Here is a 22,140-nt window from a genome sequence, read left to right on the forward strand (position 1 = left end):
TGGTGGGCGTTGGCATGAACGAGGTGGATTATTTGCTTTCTTGTCCATTTTCCTCAATGTCTTTGGAGGAAAAGCCAGAAGTTAAGAGACTGGGGTCACATCAGCCAAACGATGTGAAGAGAAATTGAAAGGTGAGCTGATTGTGATGTACAGTAACGCAGAGTTCGGGGTTTAAAGTCGGCTTTGTCACTTTTGAGGATGCTGACGGAGAACAACCTTCAGAGCACTCTTTCTGAGACTCTGAAATGAACACAAATAGCCATCACAACTCCGATGACATCGGCAGAGTCAGAGAGGTGTTTCAGTCCGCTCCAGAGGATTAAAGTGTTTCTCTGAAGTACGATGGGGCAAGACACATTGTATACACTTGCCATGCTGTCTATCGAGAGGGACTTGATCCAAAAATTACCAGACTTCAATGACATGATTAACCTGTTTGCATCCCAGAAAGGCCGTCGATGTGAGCTTCTTTTCAAATGAGGTAGGCCCATGTAGACCTGTTGAAGGACTGCGACACATTGTTGCTGAGGTTATCTGTTGTACTGAAGGCGTGGTTGGCACTACATGTCGCCAAAAAGCTGTAATAAAACAGTTGCAGCAGGATATCTGTGGGCAGTCCGTGCAGTGTGTGTGTGAGTGTGTGAGTAAGAGAGAGAGCGGGAGAGAAACAGTTGATGTAGAGCACTAAAAAAGTATAGTGTACCTGTAATTGATGTAACTGTGTGTATGATAGGTGATGTTGCTTTTGCAGCTATGTTAACTATTTAATCTGTAATATGCATTTGATAGCCCAGCACCAGCCACCACTGCTTACAGCTATATTTACACTACTAGAAATAGTGTACTAGAGAAAAGGAGGCACATTCTGTTTCTGCCAGTAGCTGATAGCAAATTTTTTGGTGTAATATCAATGTGAACTCTGCAGCAACAACACAAAGGAAGCCGTCAGTGCTCAATACAAAACCCACAGTTCAACTTCCAATGAGTGTGTCCTGATCTCAGCAAAAAATTAAAAAAACACCTCTTCAAGATCCTGAGAAGCAAACAAAAACACTCCGAATGAGACTCAATACAACAGTTATCCAACAAAAATAAAAATGCGTTCTTGCATCTAATAGACAATCTTTCTCCATGACTATTCGCAGAGCAGGTGAATTATGAATTATAAACTGTTTGACTGACAAGCAGATTGAGCATCACTCTCACATCACGGACTGAACCTCTTCCAGTGGTGAGAAACGTTAGATGTGCACATTTTCTGAAATCTTTAATATTCTGCAGGATGAGAGGCTTTTCATGTGTTTCTGTGCTAACTTGGTCTGCTGACCCGCAGTCCGTGGACATCAACAGGACATGGGATGATGCATTTGCTTACATCAATCAATGCAGAATGTGTTCCTCTACTAAAGGAATTCAGCAAATTAATATCTTTCTGTGTTTTTATTTTATCAGTAAAATACAACTGGTGCTTTCGAAGGCAACTGGACTTGCGTGTGGTTCTGGAAGACGTTTCGCCTCTCATCCAAGAGGCTGCTTCAGTTCTAACTGACTGGTGGGGAGTCCCAGGCATTTATCCTCTTGCAGGATCATTGACCCACCCAGTTATAATGTGAGTCGCAAGGGTCACATGAGTCATGGTGTAAATGTGTGTTAATGGGTGAGTCATGGTGTGAATGGGTGAGTTGTTGACCCACCTGGCCATCATGTGAGTCATTAGGGTCACATAAAGCCTGGTGTGAAAGGCTGTTAAGCTGCCAACAGAGAGATCTCAGAACTGCACTGTAAGTGGCTGGCAAGTGGTGTCATAGACCACCTACTCTGTTCAGTGATTCCTTTCAGCATGGATGGCTTCAGGTGTAGGTGGACTGCTGAGTCTTGACCTGAGGTGTGGGCTCACCTGTGTTGTGAACCAGGTGTGCATTTCTCACTACATTGCTCTGCTTATGTCTGGGTGTTCTGTCCTTAGGGTGGACAAGCTTCTGCCTCACAGTGTTATTAGGTAGTAACACCCAAAGTTTTACAGGTTTTTCAGATACTTCTGTAATGTATTTAAATGTTGCTCTGTATATGGTCTTTTTCTACTCTTTCAGTTCTGTGCCGTTTCGTGGTCTTGATGAAGGCCCAGTTTGGGTAACCACATGTTCTCAGTGCTTCCCTGACGTGTTTCCGTTCTTTCTCCTTGCCTTCTGTCATTCTGGGCACATTCTGACCCCGATGGTGTGGCGTTCTGATGACCTCATACAACTGATGAAGCAGTCCAACAAGCAGTCCAACAAGAGTCTCAAAAGCTGAACACGTGGCTGCTAATAGTCACTGCAGTTAGTGTGCATATGGTAACAGGAAGTAAAAACCTGAATTTAGAGCCATGTGCTCTGAAATCGTACGTAAAAACATACTCTTCCAGACATACATCCAAAAGCATTTGGAAGATGACTCTAAAACCCTTGATAAAGATTTTTCAAGTTTGTCTTGTTGGCCCATTAAAGAGGAAGTGATGAATCTAACTTTTGTAAGATCGGCCTGACGGTCCTTCAAACCGCACAGAAAATGCCACTGTCATTGAGGGGAAGCAAAATGTGAAGCTGCCAAATGCATCTGTAAACACCAAATATTGTTTTGCACCCACAAAGCTTAACAAAAGGTGAGAAGGTACAGACAATGTTGAGTGAGAATGAGTGAGAAGGAGAGGGTACACAGGCAACCACAACCAGGGGCGGTCATGACCTTGACTTAGCAGTGCATGTTTGTGAGGCAAAGACTGGTCAAACAGAGCGCCTGCTCTCAGCTGTGTGTGTGTGTGTGTGTGTGTGTGTGTGTGTGTGTGTGTGTGTGTGAGAGAGAGAGTTGCTCCAACATCGGAGCATCTAGGCCTGATGTCATTATATTGAGAAATAGCACACACATGCTAGAGCCGTCAAGAAAGTGACATGATTAAAAAACAGGAAACATCCACACACACTGACAACACAAAACTTCTACTCACAGACTGAAACCTTGATCTCCCAGAAAGGGGAGTCTCAGCTCAAAGCTGCAGAAGAACTAGCCAAGATGAGGTGAAGCTTACTTTTCTCCAAAGAATTTCCTCCAGAAGTCAGCGGCATCAGCTTTGGTGATCCTGAAATTGTCCCCCTGGAACTGTCCTCCGGGGAAGATGGCTTTGATTTCAGCCAGCATGTGGCTGAAGATCAGCGACAGCTTCGTCAGGTTCCTCCTGCAGAGAGGAGGTCAGAAAAGAGACGAAACAGTTGGTGTGCCATTATGGCCTCAAATGCTCTACAGACATCATACGGAAATTATTTGACCTTCAGAATTCTGGACATATGTGCAAATTTGCGGACTGCAGATTTACTGGAACTGGTACATGAAACTGATCTCTATTTGCTCAATATACAGTAAATCAAAGTACAGACATGATTTACAAAAGTAAATGTGAAGAAGATGTGTGCTGTATCCTACAAAAGTCTAGAAAATAAATCACAAAACATAAAAGGCTCGAGCTGAGATCTGTGCTATATCACACATTATATATCACATCAGTCACATGATTAATTAAACTGAGCATTGCCATATCACTCAAAATGTGCTGTAATGACACATGATGTGAGGGAGGTCACACTTATCACATTCAGAGATAATAAATTCAAAACCAAAGCAAAATTTGCCAGCCTGCAAAGTCGCTTCTGCAACTTTCAAATCTGACGCCTCAGTCACGCATTTGCTAGGATCAACTTGGTGCTGCTTGCTTCAAACCACCTTTGACTGTAATTTCACCTTGTCATCTGTCTAGCACAAACCTAAATGTTAGATGAGGTAGATATCGGTTGAGGTCACGTTCGCCTAATTTGTACCCGTGCACACTAACAATCCAGTGTGTGTGGGCATTCACTATTCTCTCTGGAAGCCAGAAAGCACATAACAAGCCCTTAAATGTGAGATGGCAGTAAAATCTAACACTGCAGCACAGACTGCAAAGAAACCACCGACTCCATCGACCCATACTGTCTGATTTATACAGTACAAGCAATATTATACTATGACTACTTATATTATTATTATTGTATATCATAGTATTCGTTTTAATTGTTGTACTGCACATTGTATTGCACTACAACTATATATATATATATATATATATATATATAGTACAGACATCATGTTGGAGTTGCATTACTGGATTTCTTTCACACAAATATTTGAACACTAGCTCTTCAGCTGTTTTCTTGTGATCTGTCTCTTTGCTGCTGTAACTTCTTCCTGGATGTCAATACAGTCTTAATATCTTATGTTATCTTAAAATACATTTCCTTTTGGTAGGAAAACTCAAAAAAGCATCACATTCAAGCCTCAGCAACTATTGAAGAGTTCTCTCTCTCTGTTCTATCTATGCCACAAATATTAATTTGCATTTTAATTGCATTAAGAAAACAGAGTTGATCACTGTCACAGAAAAAGAAATAATTAAAGACTTGAATTTACAGTGCAGTTAAAGCTTTCTCACAGAAGTCCGACTTTGATGAGGTATTGGGGAGGGAGATATGGAGAGAGGAGTTTAGGAATACTGCCCAGCAGCCGCATACAAGTTAGCAATATTCCTAAATCCTGAAGGAAGGAGGGAAGGACACTCAAGGAGGGTTATTTCAGCTTATTCTTTGTGAAGTGCTGGTGATTTTTGTCTCTCTCTCCTCTGGGACAGGGATTTGCCTCCAGCTCCCTGTGAGATTAGACTGCAGGCTCATAAATACTCCACAGTAACACACAGACACACACCAGACAGGGTGACTTTGTCCAAGGTGTGAGTGTGTGGGACAAAGACAGCAGAGAGGCTGTGGGGTGCTGATAACAAGCTGTGTGTGTGTGTGTGTGTGTGTGTGTGTGTGTGTGTGTGTGTGTGTGTGTGTGTGTGTGTGTGTGTGTGCGTGTGTACATTATAGCTTGAGCACATCATCCAAACTTTTAATTCTTCTTTCAAACCTGCATAAAACAGGCTTAGTTTGTTTACAAAACAAGCTCAGACCAATCATCCCACTGAATTAATAATCTGAAGTATGTCTGTGTTTGGGGTAATAGGGGTGTGTGTTGTGTCATTCTTTCGAATATTTATTCAAATCTAACACAGTCTTCCCCTCAGTAACACAATCGTAAAATATGATTTGAAAATATGATTGACTTTTTTTGACAGAAGAATCCGATAATCAGCACTTTAGTGGATTTTAGGTTTTCCAATATACTGTATAATAAAAGTGCTTTGCTTGAGTTTTCTCAAGAGTTTCTTCTTTCCTGGTCTTACACAGTGAATTAAATATATCATAACATTATGTTTATCATAAAATTATGGCAACATTATGTATATTTAATACTGAACTTTAATCAGTGTTGCATTTTTAAATACTTATAACCACTAATGTTGTGCGTACCTGTCCACATATCCCTTCAGGGCTGTCAAAAGTGCCCAAAAATTCGTCCGTAAGAGGAAAGCCACTTTTTACATAAACATCTTTTAAAAGATCTACATACCTACACATCACAAATAAAATAATGTCCTCTACCATGTGGTTGAATTCTGTGAATTACATGAATTTCATTTTCAATCACTGAAAGTGATGTTTTGTGTGCAGCTGTGCAGGTCCACGTGTCCTGGAGGACTGTAATATCCCAGACAAACAGGAGGAATTTTGATCATTTATTATCTGATTATGGACCCTATTTTCCCATGTCTCAGTGTCCAAGTCACAAATGACAACAAGTTTTTTCATTACTGAATGAGAGCGCAGCAGCTGGCAGCCATGAAACGGACTGCAATGTAAACCTCCAGGTGTTTGTCAATGTGCGTCCACTGAAAGTGTTTTTGCCACTGACAGCTCAGATCTAACTCACATCGAACATAGGAATTATTTTCACTGGACATTGTGACCACAGAGATTTAAATATAGGAGTTCAACAGATTTTCTTGGTGAAAACAAACAGTAATTACTGGACAATAGAAACTGGTTTTGTGACCCCTGTTTGTCATGCAGTGGCTCTTTTTTTAAGCCACAACTTCCAGCCTTTTTGGCAGGTACTCCATCTCTCTTAAGTTCTTCTCCGTCTTCTCTTTTTGTTAGCCTGTGATCAGAGCAGATTTCAAAGACTTTTTCAAGCAATTGGTCACTTTCTTTCATCAGTTTCCTACATTCATCATTCAGCCGGGGCAGAGTGATCCCCTTTCTTTTATTTTGACTCCATCACTTTAGTTAATTATAAAATAATTGGTGCAAAATGAATGACTGCCATGAATTTACCCCAATGAAGCTCTTTCAGAGCTCCCTCAAGGTTGCTGTTGATTCTTTGGCAATGTGTCAAAATGTAATGTAGTTTTAAATGAATTAAAAAAAAAAAAAAACTTCTTGTGAGCTTTCTTTTAGGTCTGACAGGATGGTCAAGAGGTTATGGGTCTTCAAGTAAATTCGTAAACAAAACTGTTTTATGATTAGATGTGCAAGACTGAATCGATCTGTGATCTGTTTCAGATTTTTTCTTCCCTTTCCTTTTCACTCCAGTGATATTAAAATCGTACAGAACCATTATTTTTTGTTGGAATCAAAATGATTGCAAAGAACTTTTAATTGGTCATAAAACTATGGGCTTGGGGCTGAGAGCGACAAGCAGTGTAAGCAAGTTGAGATTGAGAGGTGGCCTGACGTATCACTAGTTTGGGTCTTTAAATGACATGATTTACATTCGTTAACTAAAAAAAACACGCATGCTTAGCAGTCACATATCCCAGCACTGCACTGCACTAATGGAGCCTTTTTGAAGTTTATTTTTCTTTCATTTCCTTTTAATGATGAATACACTTTATATTAAGCTGCGTTTTAACACCATCACATCCATCAGGTACATACGCATTGCCAGTTACTTTTGCGCAGACGTTGCCAGTAATGACGGCAGTTGCATAATCTCGGCGCCTGTGTCTGTGTGCGGCAGGTTTTTGATGTTTTTTTCTGCAAAGTGCCAATTGATGCAGTGAAACCATGTAAAATGACACCCACATGCAGTGTGGTTAAGTTCTTTCCCTTCTGGCTTGAGCACACTGACTCCTCATGATAATTTATTAACTGAGACTTCCGGGAAATATCTGAGCTTCGGGGGGGCTAGTATGTTTCTTATGTCTCATGTTAAAGGTGCAGTTGAAAGAAATTGCTTGCAGCGGAAAAAAATTAAAATAACAAGTTATCACAAGTCCCGTTAATAAGTCAAATAGTAAAAATACCCTTAATCACAATAAGACATGCTGATGAATTTAACATTGAACTGTTTGCTCTCAGGTTCAAGTATTAGTCAGTTGAAAGAACTGCAGCATGTGTGTCTAAGACAGGGGTGAGGCCCGCAAGGCAGGTCATAAATACTGAAAGAGCAATTATTTTTTCAACAATTCAACAAAACATTCTTAGGAGCAGTCCCTGAATGCAACATACAGGGAGCAGATGATATCATGTAAATGCATTATGACACATGGCAACAAAATGTATGTAGATGAGTGCCATGCTTTCCAGGAGAAATGGAAATTTGTTGTTGAATTAAATGGCAAGCCAGTGTGTCTAAGTTTGCTGTGGGGAAGAGCTCGCAGTGAAGAAAAAGACTAACCTCAAGTGTCATTACAGCGTGAAACATGCAAAACTGGATGGCCAACAAGCAGCTTTCACAAGACCACACTCTGACAAAGGCAGCGTTATGCAGGCGAGTTCTGTGGTGAGCGAGCTGATAGTTGAGAAGCTGCGACCTCATTCAGAGAGAGAGTTTGTGAAGGAGAGCCTTGTTGCTGCTGTGGAGCTGCTAGAACCAGACAAAGTTAAAGTGTTCCAAAGTGACAATTTGTCTGGAATAATTCACAGAGATGAGAAGATAAACAGATGACCTGATGTGGAAACTCAGTGTTAGCATGTGTCCGTGTGCTTCGGCCTTCATGGTGGACATCACCAAGAGCCTCTCTGAGCTGAACCTCGAGCTCCAGCAGCTTCTCAGCTCGCTGCCTTCAAATGTGAAATCATCTGAGGTGAAATTAAAGCTGTGGCCAGAGCAACTGGAAAGAACACAAAAAATGCATTGTCTGTTCTGCAAGAGCAAAAGCTGCTATGACATCTGAAAATACTGCTGAAAAACTGTGAAACCTCCTTCAGGCTTTGGTGAGAATTCATCTGTTTACATGTGGAATTTTTTTTTTTAGGATTTCTTTCACCTGTGCCAACAAGTTGGTGAGATTAAACATTAAATAGATTGTTTCTGAACTGTTCTAAAATGAACATATGTCAAGTGTTAGTGAATTATTACATTCTGTTTTATTTACATTTAATTTTACACAGTGACCCATCTTTTTTGGAATCCGTGTTGTATCTACGTCCTCTCCGTCTCGATCCGAGTGCATGCTGAAAGTGAGCGTGGTGAGTGCTTCTGAGAGACTGTTAGAATTTTGTAACACTTTGCTTGTTTTCCTACTTTCGTTTCTCATTTTTGAGCACTTGCTGCTGTGTTGTTTTGGGAAACAGCGTTTTGTGGAGGAGTTCTCTTCGTTTGCGGAGGCTGCGGCTGCCGCTGTGGCTGGTCAGCATGGCTGCAGGAGAAGGCTCCGATTTACATAAACTAGCACGCCAACACGCCGTCAAACCTTCCCTGGCGGTCACGTGCTCAGTTGAAGAGTGTAGCCGAGCTGTAGGTGAGACTGCTACATATGTAAAGTGTTGGCAGTGATCAGGAGAACAAAGCTATGGAAGGTTTAACAAGTCACCAATGTGAGCAGAAAACACAAACTGAGTTAAAGGAAAATATTGGTCATACTGCGACTACAGTGTTGGTGTTGTCTGATGATGAAGGCATGATTGATGATGTTTCCAAAGTATCAATCAAAAGGAAAAATCCAGAAAACAAATCGAACCATAAACAAGCTAGAAAAGTGTCAAAGATAAACCTGATGTGTTCTTCTTCTCAGTCAGAGGACAGCTCAATGCTGGAAAGTGAAAGTGATCTATCTGGAAACACACAGGTGGATGTAGGGAGTGTTTGCTCCACCACCACAAACTGGCCTTTTTCACAACACACAAAAGGCATGAGACTAATTAAAGTTGATGATTTCTTCCCAGATTTAAAGCTGTTCCTATTCCAGATAGGTCTCTTGTACAGGTTTTTATTTTTCATATAAAAAAAGTAAAATGTGGCAGTGCCCTGCTTTCTGATAATGTTTTTAAAAATGCTTGCAGCCCCATTTGGAATAACTGTACAATTACAAAATTGGAATACACTTCATTCCAACATTGGTGTGATATATGGAAGGGTAAAATAAAATCTCTATGTCTACAGAACACTCTCATGTCATTGAGGGACATGACCAGGTCTATGACAGCTCTGGAGAGAGAAGTAATGGAGCTTTAGCAGACTCCACAGGAGAAAGAGAACACAGTGAAGGTCTCAAAAAAATCAACTATGTCTGACCTGCTGGGTTTTTCTGGTCGGGTGCTCTGGTTCGCCCCTGTCTCCAAAACGTTGCCAGCATAGATTCTCCCTCTCACTTTTTCTTTGCTATCAAATGCAAAAATGGACAAAAAGACCCTGCACATTCCCTGCAGTCCAACTCCGACCAGTGTCTGCGATGCGCAGATGTGTGGTCGCCTTCTATGAGGAGTTCTTCAAGAAGGAGTTCCATGAGACACCACAGGTTGGCACACTCTATGAGGGCCTACCAAGACTCCCGTGGAAGCCAACACAGAAATGGATGCACAGAACTGTGATGAGATGTGGCACTGCAGAGCCTAGAGAGGAGCAGAGCTTACGGAACTGGGGCCTCCCTGCAGACTTCTATAAGGGTTTCTGGCCTGTGATTGATGAGGATTTGCTGATCATTGTCAGGGACAGTCTTAATGAAGGACAGTTACCGCTAAGGTTTGTTCACCTGCCAGAAGGGGTGCTACCTTCCAAGTCCAGTTCATCCAGAGCTCCTCTCTGGACTTGTGGACGCTGTTTGGAGAACCATAGCCTGAGCCATACTGAGTTGAGGTGACGGTGTGGGTCTCGCTGAACCTCTGATCCTGATGAACCTGAGCACTCACAAACTGGGCAATCTCCCAAAGCTTTGTCGTGGACTGTGTGTGGGACGTTCCACAAACGGAGACTGACAAACTGTGTTCCCCCGTTTTGGCTTTTTAAGAAGCCATTAGTGCATGGGACCCCTTTCAATGCAGAGCGTACAGCGGGACCCTCCGTACTGCAGCAGGGATCATCACGCTGCATCACCTCATCTGATCGACGCTGCACATCTGACCTCTCATTTGTCAGGTACATCGATCGCCTGCTCAACACCTGGATACGTGAGCTGACATAGACTGAATTCTTTGGTAAATGCACACTGTAAAGGACACTGTGAACAAAAGGTTGATGATCCTTCCCCTGCACTGAGGCACTGCACAGCGAGGCTTCAACAAACAGGTTAAAGGTCATGGGAGGCAAAACTATGCACAAACTGTTGGTATAAGTTTTAAAGAAAGACAAATGAAATCGCTGGACTGACATCCCTTGGAGAGCTCATCTCAGGCTTAACCATGATGTCAAGCCTGTGTGGCGAGGAATACATAAACCACCATTAACCAAATTGGTTGGATATTTGCAGTGGAGAAATCTGCACGGTGTTGTGGCCGTAAATGCTTTTGTTTCTGCTATCAACCCAAATTTAAGTGGTGATTGTCCTTTCAGCTCGCACAGAAAAACAGTTTGTCACTGTTTATCACTATACTGAGGCAGACCGTACTCCCTGTTTCAGACGTTACAGCAAATGTTCAGGATGTTTGAGGAGACATTTTCCAAACACATGTTCAACCTTGGCTACAGCCAAAAGTAGAGAACAAAATGTCAGTTATTTCATTTTGTTTTGTGTTCTGTGGTGGATGACAATCTGGTTTTGGAGACATTTTCAGTTAAATTCTTCTTATTTATTTGTTTTTATCTGTTAACATTTTTCATTTCTTTATGCTTTTTTGAGAATGTTGAAATTGTGTTAAGAAATCTGTTTTGAGCAAATAGAGTTTTGAAAATTCAGATTTGAAAATTCCTTTAGTTTTCATTACATAAACCTCCCACGTGTCCTTCCACTTACATCATCAGAAGTCCCACTCCACATCTCAGCCATTCAAATCACTACCCCGAGTTAAAATATGCCATCACAGTGTGCTTTAATTGCCATAGGCTCCTTATATTTCTTCAACTTTCCAATTGTGCACTACATCAAATCAATTAATTAAATCATTCTTTAAGCCTCTTTTCAATTAATTAATTGAATTAATTACCTCCCAAACAGTATGCTTTCTAGGCTGGCAACATGCAGTGCAATCAACTGCAGTTACAAAAACAGAAAGCACTTATTCTCCACATAAGCCTCTTTGATATACATTAGACTGCTGACTCATGTTGAAAGTACTGAATTGCAGTACAGCGCTGCGTTCAGTTGTCTGTTTTATCGATCTAGATGGTAGTTACAAAGTGAGGCAGGCATGATATATTTATGATTTCAATGCGTTACTTTACTGATCGCAGACTGAGACTCATCAAACTCTGCTGTGTGAGTCTAATTATTTCTGACATCGCAGATGCTGTGCACTTTATGTCATTTTCCACCCATGCACAGCATTTGCATGTGCTGTATTCAACATAGCTGGCAGTGATATGACTCAACTGATGACTGTGACTGCAAGAAGCATAAGCTATTTAGAAAATACATTGACAGCAAACAGCAGATGTTCTCTTCATACTAGATTGATCAAGATGTCAAGTAATGCACAGTTCTGCCGTGTACTGCACATGCAGAGTAGAGACTGAAATGAAGTAAAACAGGGAATAACAGTTTAAAGTGGGATAAGTGAGAATCAAGGTTCTGGTTGGTAGCATGTACTCCAGTGTGTGTGTGTGTGTGTGTGTGTGTGTGTGTGTGTGTGTGTGTGTGTGTGTGTGTGTGTGTGTGTGTGTGTGTGTGTGCGTTTCTGCACTGACAAAGCCAAGCCCGTCTCAGTAATTTCATGCTCATGCTTTCATGCTCTCCGGTCACCATTAGGCCTCTAATCAACCGAGGACCAGCCAAAAACTCTCCATTGGGATGCAGAGGGAAAGGCTGCAGATGCTTACGTAACAGTTGTGATTTGAACTCAATTTTCTTTGTGGTGGAAGAGGGCTCAGCTCCGAAACACTCCCAAACAAACAGAAAAATAAGATGCATTTTGAGCTGTATGATGTATTTAAAGTGATTCTGGTGCACAATATTTCTCCCTGCACTACACACTGAGAAGGACAGATCTCATTGGACACAAAGTGCGGGGCAGATTGTATGTTAAAGCCCTCTGCAATAACGTTCCACATGGTTCGGTTCGTTAGTCTTCCTTATGTGTCCTTGCCATGCCCTGTGCCATTAGACCAACTGTGTAATCCGCCTCTGCTGGTCTGTTTGACAAGCACCGCAGGAAAGCCGGCCCATTCATTAAGGCTAATGTACTCAGAGTGTGTGGAGCAGGGTGGCCAGAAACCGTTGGCTCACTGACACGTAGCTGTGACAGGCATCCTTCGGAGGCTCCGGATGAAACCGTACAAAGCGAGGTTGAAACCAAAACGTAAACTAAAATGTTCACGTTTCAGCCAAACCCCCCCCCCCCAAACCTTTAACTTTACAAGAAAGACACAAACTCACACCGCTGTTGTGGTGACACCTGCAGTAGTGCAGCTTAACCCAGCCACTGCCTCTACTGGTTTCCTGTCACCTGAACGACATCACTATCCTCTGTCACAAGCTGTTGTTCCTCTAGCTCACTATGACACTGTACATCTTCCTGTAACACACGAAGGCCACTATGACAGAAGTCTCAAAAGGATGATGTGACAGTTAATTAATAGTGATTAAAATGTACCAAGAAAGATACTAGAAATGTTTCTCTCTTTCATGAAAGTTTAATTTACACGAATTTGTCCCACTGTGATGAGCAGTAAGGTCAAATTTTCCGATCCTCTGAAGTTCCACTGTACTCATCATCAGGCCCCCATGTATGGTGTAGACAGTTACATGAATCAATACTCAATCATAACTTGCAAAATAACGTCCCTGGATAAGAGAAAGGAGGGGATAACGGTCGATTAAACACAAACTCTGCTTAAATTCAGAGGCTGTCTGTGACTGGAGATAGCTATGCTTATGAGGCCTGGAAGTTAAATGTCAAAGCTGGGGCATGAGGGTAGGGGGGTACAGCCACACGCCTAGGGGAGGCCAGTCTTCTTGTTCTATCTGTGTGTTCATGCAGCTAACAGCAGATATAAGGTGAGGGCAGAGTGGCCATGAGAGACTGTAATGGCTTCACAAAGGGACTGTCAGACAGATGAGATGTCTATCAGATCTCATACATGCTGCTGCTGCCGCCACACTGAACGAGCCAGAGGGTAAGATGGAGGCTGGCAGGGAACAAATAGCTGCGATGAGGGTGAAGATAAGACTACAGAGTGAGGAGGGGAGGTGGTGGATTGGAAGGTTGGGTGAAAACACACTGTGTGTCAGAGCAGAAAGATGGAGCAAAAATGGGAGGAGAGGCGCACTCAGCCGGTCGAGATCCTGATTTAATTGTTTTTTTAGGATTGTTATTAGCATCAATTATTCAGGCAAATCATTTGCCGCAGAAAAAAAACTACAGAACACATCCATTAAGACAGAGAGAGAGAGAAGAGAGAAAATGAGCACTCAAAAGCAATTCATTTGAAACAAAGAGAAAAACAGCTGAGGCCATCAATCATGAGTAATAAAAAGAAAGAAAGGTGAAGAATGGGGGAACATACAAAACCATAAGAGACTGTGTTCATAATGATTTTCTGTCTGAGCCCGGCCATCCTGACGCAGATGCTCTGAATGCATAATGGATGGGTGAGCAGGAGGAAACAACAGATATCCCGTCCCTCTCTCCAGAAATAGAGACAGAAACAGACGCTTACAGTTAAAACACTGGCTAATGGCGAGAGTTTGATAGAATGTCCACAACACAATATGTCTGTCTGAATCTTTATAGCTGAATATGGAACTTAGAATATAATTAATAAAATGTCTTTGAGGTTCTAAGGTTTTATGTGCAAAACTTTTATCATCCTACTGTTTAGCAGAAGCATAAAACCACATGCTGAGACACACATCAGATGACCTGCTCAAATGTTCAATTCAACTCAATTCAATTCAATTCACTGGGCTTTATTGGCACAAATATAGACTTTGTCCAAATATTTGGACCGTACGCAGTAACAGTAAGATAAACACTGACATAATATTAAGATTCATATACATTAATTAAAGTTAGGACGATATGTTAATTATAAATAAAACAGACTCTGATATTTGCTAACCTTTTTTGACATAGAGTCAATTGAAAACATATACAAAATTGGACCTTATCAACTTCATTGATTTTTGTAATTACTGTATTTTCCGGACTATAAGGCGCACCTAAAAGCCTTTAATTTTCTCAAAAACCGACAGTACGCCTTATAATCCGATGAAATGACTGTTTCACTGAACAAAGAAAACAATATGAATATATGCTAAATAATAGGCAATTAAAATATTACTCAAACGTGGTTAATGTGATTTCTGCTCCTGAACCTCAGTGCAGAGCGTCTGCACATCAGCGCTGTGCGCCGTCACCTGCATCTTTACGCAGGATAAACTGTCATCTGTGAGCGCGGGCGATGTTTGTTTCAAAACGAACAAACTAAAATAAAATACATTTTAAATAAATGCTCATTAATTATTTTCAGGAGCCGCATCAGAGGGATGAAAGAGCCGCGGGTTACCGACCCCTGATCTAGTGGATGCATAACGCAACCCAGACACCACAGTACGGTACTTTCTGTCTATGCGCCTTATTATGCGGTGCGCCATATATATGAAACGTTTCAAAATAGGCCATTCATTGAAGGTGCGCCTTATAATCCGGTGCGCCTTATAGTGCGGAAAATACGGTATATGCTTATTCTAAATTTGATGTGTTTCAAACAGGTCGGGACAGGAGCAACCAAAGACTGGGAAAGCTGTGGAACGTTCCAAAAACGCCTGTATGGAACGTTCCACATTGGATATAAAAGGGACATCATCATGTGTTATGTTTGGGGAAGGATGAAGGGGTAGAACAGCCATATTCAAATGAACGCCCGTGTAACAGGAACGGGTTTTGGATGGTATGTAGAAACACAGTAATCCACTCAGTGACCACAAACTTCATGTCCAGTGTTGATGGTATGAGAGCATTTATCGGTCTAACTCTATTACATACTCTATCTGTGTGTGCGTGGGTGTGAGTGAGAGGTCATTAAGGTTGTATTTGTAATCTCGTGTTGGGTTACAGCAGTTGAAGTAAATGTCATGACTGAGTTTGTGAAATACTGGTTTAAACTTCATCAAGCCATGAAGGTATTACTCCTCCGTGTCATTCCTGACAATGTGTGTCAACAGATTGAGACAAAACTTTAGTCAGAGCACAGTGAGTAAGCCTAGCAACGATCCTCACCCCACACACACACACTCACACACACAGACACACACACACCTCCCCCATGCTCGGAGCCTATTGGTTCCAGACTGAAGCGCTCGGGCTTCCTCCTCTGGTGCTCTGCTTCCTCCCCAGATGGTTTTACTTTCTGGAAGCTTACTCATCTCAGCCAGGCTCAGGCCTTTAAAGCTTTCCATGGCGCGTGTGACATCATCACTTCAAAGCACGGCTACTCGCTGTGACGTACAGACATGCGAGGACGTGTACGCGAGATCATCCTGAGTGATACCATAGTGCATTCTACATTAAAGATTATACATGCTGCTTCTAGAGATCAAAGAACTCATCCACGAAATATTGAAAAGACGTGTGAGTACTGTAAATAAATACAATCAAAGGAAAGAGCTTTTTCATTATTACAGCCAGTGACAAATGAAAGACAGAACAGTCTCGTTCTACACCATCGCTGAAGCTGTGATCCTGATTCAAGACAGCGTGAAGTGTGGTGAGATTATTCACCAGGAAACACTTCCTGTCCTTTCAGCTCAGCAATTCAACCACATCACTTCTATCTATCCACATACAGCCTGCACTCATAACATGAATGAGGCATTCAGAAATAAAAAAAAAACATTATTTTTTATAATGGCCAACTTAACGGAAACTTTCGAAACACAGAAAGTTTCCAAAAATATGAATGATATGACAGCATCCCCCCTGACAAACAACAGGATTTACTATTTAAGTCTAAACTCTGTGAAGACTGATAGTTATGACTGATAACATGAGGTAGATTAAGTGTCACCGCGGTTACAGTGACAGCAGTATGACTGTTTCCTGTGATTAGTGGGTCTGTTAAAAATGAAGGTAAAGAAATGCTATTTTTTTTTGTGAAAAGTGGTCAGGTCTGCCTGGATGTGCAACATGTCTGCCTTCAGAGGTCTCAGCAGAGGGAACCACAGTCGACAGGAAGCCAACTGAAACAAGCATTTTAGCAAGTGTGACCAACAAAGGTCCACAACAAAAGAAATGTATCACCTGTAACAGAGCTGGTAGCTGTTCTTCCAGGTTATATGGAACATTTCTATAAGGTTTAATGCAAACATCAAATTAATAAATAAATCTAATACTTTCTTTTAGCAGTAAAAGAAAATAAGATAAAATCAGCACGAACACATCCTCCCAGGTGGTTCCTGAATGCACCATGCAAGCACTGGTTACATGTTATCAGTGACATGCATCATGGCAACTGTCAAGAAAGGTAGATGTGGAATGTCAGGCTTTCCAAGAGTAATTATCATTATTTGTTTGTTGAAGTAGGACGGTGTGTTTAAGTTTGTAGGGACGAGCTCGCTGTCACGAAATATCTCGATAGTCATTAGAGCTTGAAACATGCTACTTCATGGTGGACGAGAGCCTCTCAGAGCTGAACCTGAAGCTCCAGTCAGCTTCCCAGCTCTGCGCTTTCTCATGTGAAATCATTTGAAGTGAAATTAAAGCTGTGGCGAGTGCAACTGGAAAGAGGAAACACTGCATTTTCCCACTCTTCAGGAACAAAAGCTGCTGTAACATCTGAACACGCTGCTGACTGTGAAAACTCCTTCAGGCATTTAGCGAGAGGTTTCAGGACATGAAAAGTAAACAAAAGAGACCGAACATATTTGATCTGCTGTTTAATGTGGAACCAGCTGATGTGCCGACAGCCTACAACATGAACTAACCTCAGCACATTGCAGAGGTTAGTGAGATACGTGTTCAATAATTCAGTATGGCTCCAAGGATGTTATAAAACCTGAAATGGCACTTGACGAAGGTTCCCCACCCCTGGCTTATTGTAAGATGTTCATTCTCTCAGTGATAAAGTTTCAGCAATGGACAGCAATCTTCCATTTCAGCTCAGCAGTAAACTCTTGGGAATACTAGAAAGTCTGAAGCAAGCTTCAACTAGCCGGCAGTGGTTCAAACACTGGAGCTGTAAGACCCCACAACTTTATTTACAGTCTGATCTTCACAGCATCTTCTTCACTCAATATCACAAACAACTCTTCACTCATCCACATCTTCTTCTCCTTGAACTGGAACTACTTGTTCTTGACAGACTTCTATTGATCTAAAAACCACACTGCTCATGGCGTCCAAAGGTTTTCCGATGGATAATTCTGAATGATGACTTTCTTTGGTGAAGCGCACCACTGTCAAGCCCATTAATCCCAGCCTCAAGCTAAATTTAAATGTTATATTCAAAGTCCCCTCTAAATGAAAAAATAATAAATTGGCAATTAGACAAAGTGGTGAGCTGCACTGTGGCTTGGTAAGCAGTTATTTGCTAGAAAAAGGTGATATTGAGTCTACTCTTGTTCTGTACGTGGTTCATTTCTTTACAGAAAATAATTCCTGTAAGTGATACAGTCATCTAGACCTTTTCTTCGCTCATTCTGAAAGCCCAAAATACTGGTCACGGCAAAAAGTTACAAAATATTGAGCATGTTCCTCCGACATGCCCCTGCCAGGGGTTATTCACAATCAGACGGGGGCAGGCGAGCAGGGAGGGAGCTCAGATTGTCTTTTATCTGCAACACTCTGCTTCCTGGCAAAAGAAGTGCACTTTTAATCCAGCTGACAATCACTTGAGGAAGCTGCTAAAGCCATGCTCGTCAGGCGGACTATAAAACGCTCGACTGTGCAAATCACTTCAGATGTGCTCTGTGGCAGCGTGGTGGAAGGGCACGAGAAAGCTCGCAGTGCGGCCACGCGCGCTAAAAACGTATACAGCCACACTGCTGCTAATGTGCTCTGGGACATGTTATCATCTTCACAGCCTGTAATAGACCTGAAAGAAAATATCACAGAAAGATAACATGGAGTTACATTAAAGGCACCGTTTGTGACAGTACAGCAACATTTGATCTCCTCTACGAACAGCTAGCAGGCACAGTACCAAATGAGCACTTAGGTGGTAGGGCTGTAATTGGGTAATTACTCAACTTGAAGCTAACTGATTGACCGTGAAAGTCTGGTTTTATGGGATCAAGCTGACCCAACCTTCAGTAAAGGCACAGAGATGTCTAAAGCAGACGCAGGGTTCTCATTTAAGAGCAACTGTGTATTTTGCAGCCGCGCTGCTGCAAATGACATCTCGTGCATTGAATTGATCCTCTGCAGCAGCGGGTTAGGAAAGTCGCCGCTCTCATGTTTGTCAATGTCATTTTATGCTGTGGTTGCAGGTCTCTCTCCCGAGAGGAGTTTTCATCTTGGAGAAGATTAATGTGACTGAATGAAGAACTGCACCAACTGTTTTAACCATTAACTGCCAACATTCATGACAGATTGACCACGGTACACCTCATCCTAAGCAAGGAAGGAGGTTTTCATACACTCAACAAAAACTCATCCTCCACACTCATCCCTCTTCAGTAATGCAGAGAGTAGGACTTCAGTCACTGCCGAGGTGTCACGGTGCCAAAGGTTTGTTCTAGAAAATGTCAAGGAAATCAATTTGCCTAATTTAATAAAACCGTCTTCAGACTCATATGAAGCCGCCCCCCAGCATTTTGATTCAAGAGAGGCTACAGAGGCAAATGCTTAAGTAATGAATATAGCAGCAGAATCAAACACAACTGACTCAAAGAGACATTTAAAGTAAGAACAGAAAGTTTCTGTGCATTCTTTTAAAGGTCTTTTACAAGAGCAGCTGTATGTAATCTTCTTGCATCTTTTAATTTCTAATCATCCAATTAATATTCCCATCACATCCACGTCTTGCTCAGCATGTGGACAGAAAGATGCGGTGGGATGGGGGATCAGATGGTCAGATGTGGAGACGAGGGTGAAAAGTCTGGGGGGGTGTGATGCATGAACATCAGATGGCTTAAATCAGGGTGCGGCCATGAAGGAAGGTTTGGAGGTGATCACAGCAGTTAATCAAGCGTATGAAACAGACTTGTGCCAGACTGACAAAACAAAGACACAGCAGGCCACATATGGGTCCCCGGGTCCCTGGAGACAGAGATGATACCAGATGTGAGATCACTTCTCTATTTCCTCAAAGAGAATTAGCTCCTTTCATGCATCTTTGTCAGAGGACATTGTGTGTTGTGTAAAACATTATTATACACTAACAGAGCTGCTGATCCAAAAGGATCGAGGAGTTTCTTCAAATCCTCCCACTACAGAACAAGACGCTGCTTTACCATAACACAGAACTGGCAGCTCAATCCAGCGTAATGTGAATTCACTCCTATACATTTGTTATTTGTTGTATTGATGTGCACTTCTGTCTGAGTAACAAATCTTTGCTTCTATTTACACAATTCCCTCTGCTGACACAGCAAATTTTTTGTTTAATAATTTATTGAGGGCCACTCTAATAAGACACTGACAAGCATGGATGGATTACTGACATTCACATACACTCGCATGCAAAATGTCACTGAGGCAGACACAAAGGAACTAAAAAAAAAAAGACATGTCGGCATCGTTTTAGTTGATCTGTTTCTGTTTCAGTGCGGTTGTCTTCCTCCTGAGTGGCAGGGGTGTCCACGCCCAAGGTCCTAATCCGGCAATGTTGACAACGAGTTATAGAGACTGTACTGATAGTAAGATATTCAGCGTTCAGTAGTAAACTGAGTATGAAAGAGCATATTCACATAGCAGCATCACATCCAGGATGTGCAGGGAAACTGCAACTATGTGTGTGCAAGCCCGACCATGGTCATCCGACACTGCGCTGACTTCTGAAATGTTTTGGCCAAGGTCTATTTTCAAAAATCCCAAACTGTGTTTTATGTGGGCTTTGGTTGCCTAGAGATTAGACTGGTCTGAAAGGCAGCAGAGAGATATGGAATTCATTGTGATTACTGTCAGTGCTGCTTTGCCAGTATTACATGATTATACTCAGGGGGTGAAAACAGCACTCTTTATTCTTCCTTCTTTTTTTTAAAGCTTTGACTGCGTTACTTTGTTTGGTAGTCAGGTTTACTGCCGCTATGACAAGTGAATCATCCTGTGGCCTGACTCTCATCTAACAATTGCTAGTATGTATAAATGTAGAAGAAAAATGCCACTGTGAGAGCAGACTGTTGTCTTGTAAAATGAATTTCATGAACAAAAATAACACACACACACACACACACACACACACACACACATATATATATATACTTCATTAATCCCTGGGTCAGGGAGGAAGCTGACAGACATCTGAGTTTGAAAACAAGACCCGTGGTTGACGGTCTTCCTGTTCACTCGGACAAGCCTCTGCCTCCAAAATTAGCAACAGCACAGCCTTAAATAGGAGAAGTAACAAAGTCCGAAAGTGTGTGTCAAAGCAGTGGAGGAGACAAGAGAAGCCGCTAAGCACTGCTCACTCGATCTGTTTTAACCCACAATGCTAGTAGCATCAAGCAACACCTGCCCACAATGAAACAGCTTACACTAATGGAATAAAAGTGAATGCAATAGCGTCAACAACACTAGTCATAATGAAATCAAATCCTGGAACATCGCGTAATAGTTTTTGTCAGTAACGTAATACTGCGTGATGCAACAGCGACTGGATACTGTATGTGCAACTTTTTTGCTAAAAATGTCAGTATTCAGTAATGTTTTAAGTCATGAACTGACAAAATGAAAAAGGGGGCCACCCGTGGCACCAAGGATCTCTAATCAGGTTTCAGACTTCATTAAAGCAGCAGGATCAGGCAGGGTAACAAGGCTGGACATTTTCCTTTCTAAACTATTTCTGCTTTGAAGGCTGTGCCTCTCCTACTTTTTAAAAACAAAGTAGGCCATCTATCAGGACAGCTGACACATCTTGCATGACTCTTAACATTGAATGCAAGTATGAAAGGTGTGATGTTGAGGTATGGGAAGTGACATGAATCCCTATTTGTAGCAACACCTGTTTAAACCTGCCTAAAAGGTGAGAGGTGGAGGGATGTGATGCGTTTCTGGTAGCGATGAAGTGAGTCACACTTTTTGGTTGAATCTTGAAATATCATGCAACTGCCAATCATCTGAACAGCTAAATTACAGTTTACTGAATAACTTGTCGTGTGATTTAACTTTCATTCATTCAATTATAAAAAAGAAAACCTAAAATTTTTAAGATTTCAGATGTTTCCTCTTTTACTGTGGGGCAGCAGCCATGCGCAGTGTTTACACTGTTAAAGCTGTTGTTTTCACTGTGATAGATCTATTAGGGGCTTTGGGACGAAGAGGCAATTAATGACTGGGGCAACAACAAAGAGCTCGGGTTTGAGAAAGAAAAAGAATCAAGAGCAGTGTTCACACAGACAGATCAAACACTCTGCTGGGTGACTTTTTCAGAGATCAACCAGAGGAAATATATGAACAGGATGTAAAGCGCATGGGGATTTTCCCTTTGCTCTGCACATGGCGATCAGAAAGAGTTCCTGAGAACCACTGGAGCCTTCCACAACCTCAGTCATCTCTCGCTCTTCTCTTCAAGCACAAACTGTTTCTTAAATGGTAGAAATAAGGAACAAAATGCATTTTTCTTGGTTCTTTCTCATTTTTGGACACATTATCAAAAAAGATGTGTGCTGGCATCCGAAACATGCAATGATCTATACTGACGCAGTCTGCTGTCGTTGCTGTT

At 41.8% G+C, this 22,140-nt stretch overlaps 1 protein-coding gene across 1 annotated transcript in view; it reads right to left on the reverse strand.

Moving 5' to 3' along the window:
* cblb (Cbl proto-oncogene B, E3 ubiquitin protein ligase) overlaps positions 1 to 22,140 on the reverse strand; it is a 67,418-nt gene that overhangs the window by 41,527 nt on the left and 3,751 nt on the right. Inside the window, 1 exon segment of the mRNA XM_041952005.1 lies at positions 3,065 to 3,211. Coding sequence (XP_041807939.1) covers positions 3,065 to 3,211 — 147 coding nt within the window.

This window comes from Chelmon rostratus, chromosome 14, assembly GCF_017976325.1.
Source record: "Chelmon rostratus isolate fCheRos1 chromosome 14, fCheRos1.pri, whole genome shotgun sequence".
Classification (NCBI taxonomy): Eukaryota; Metazoa; Chordata; class Actinopteri; order Chaetodontiformes; family Chaetodontidae; genus Chelmon; species Chelmon rostratus.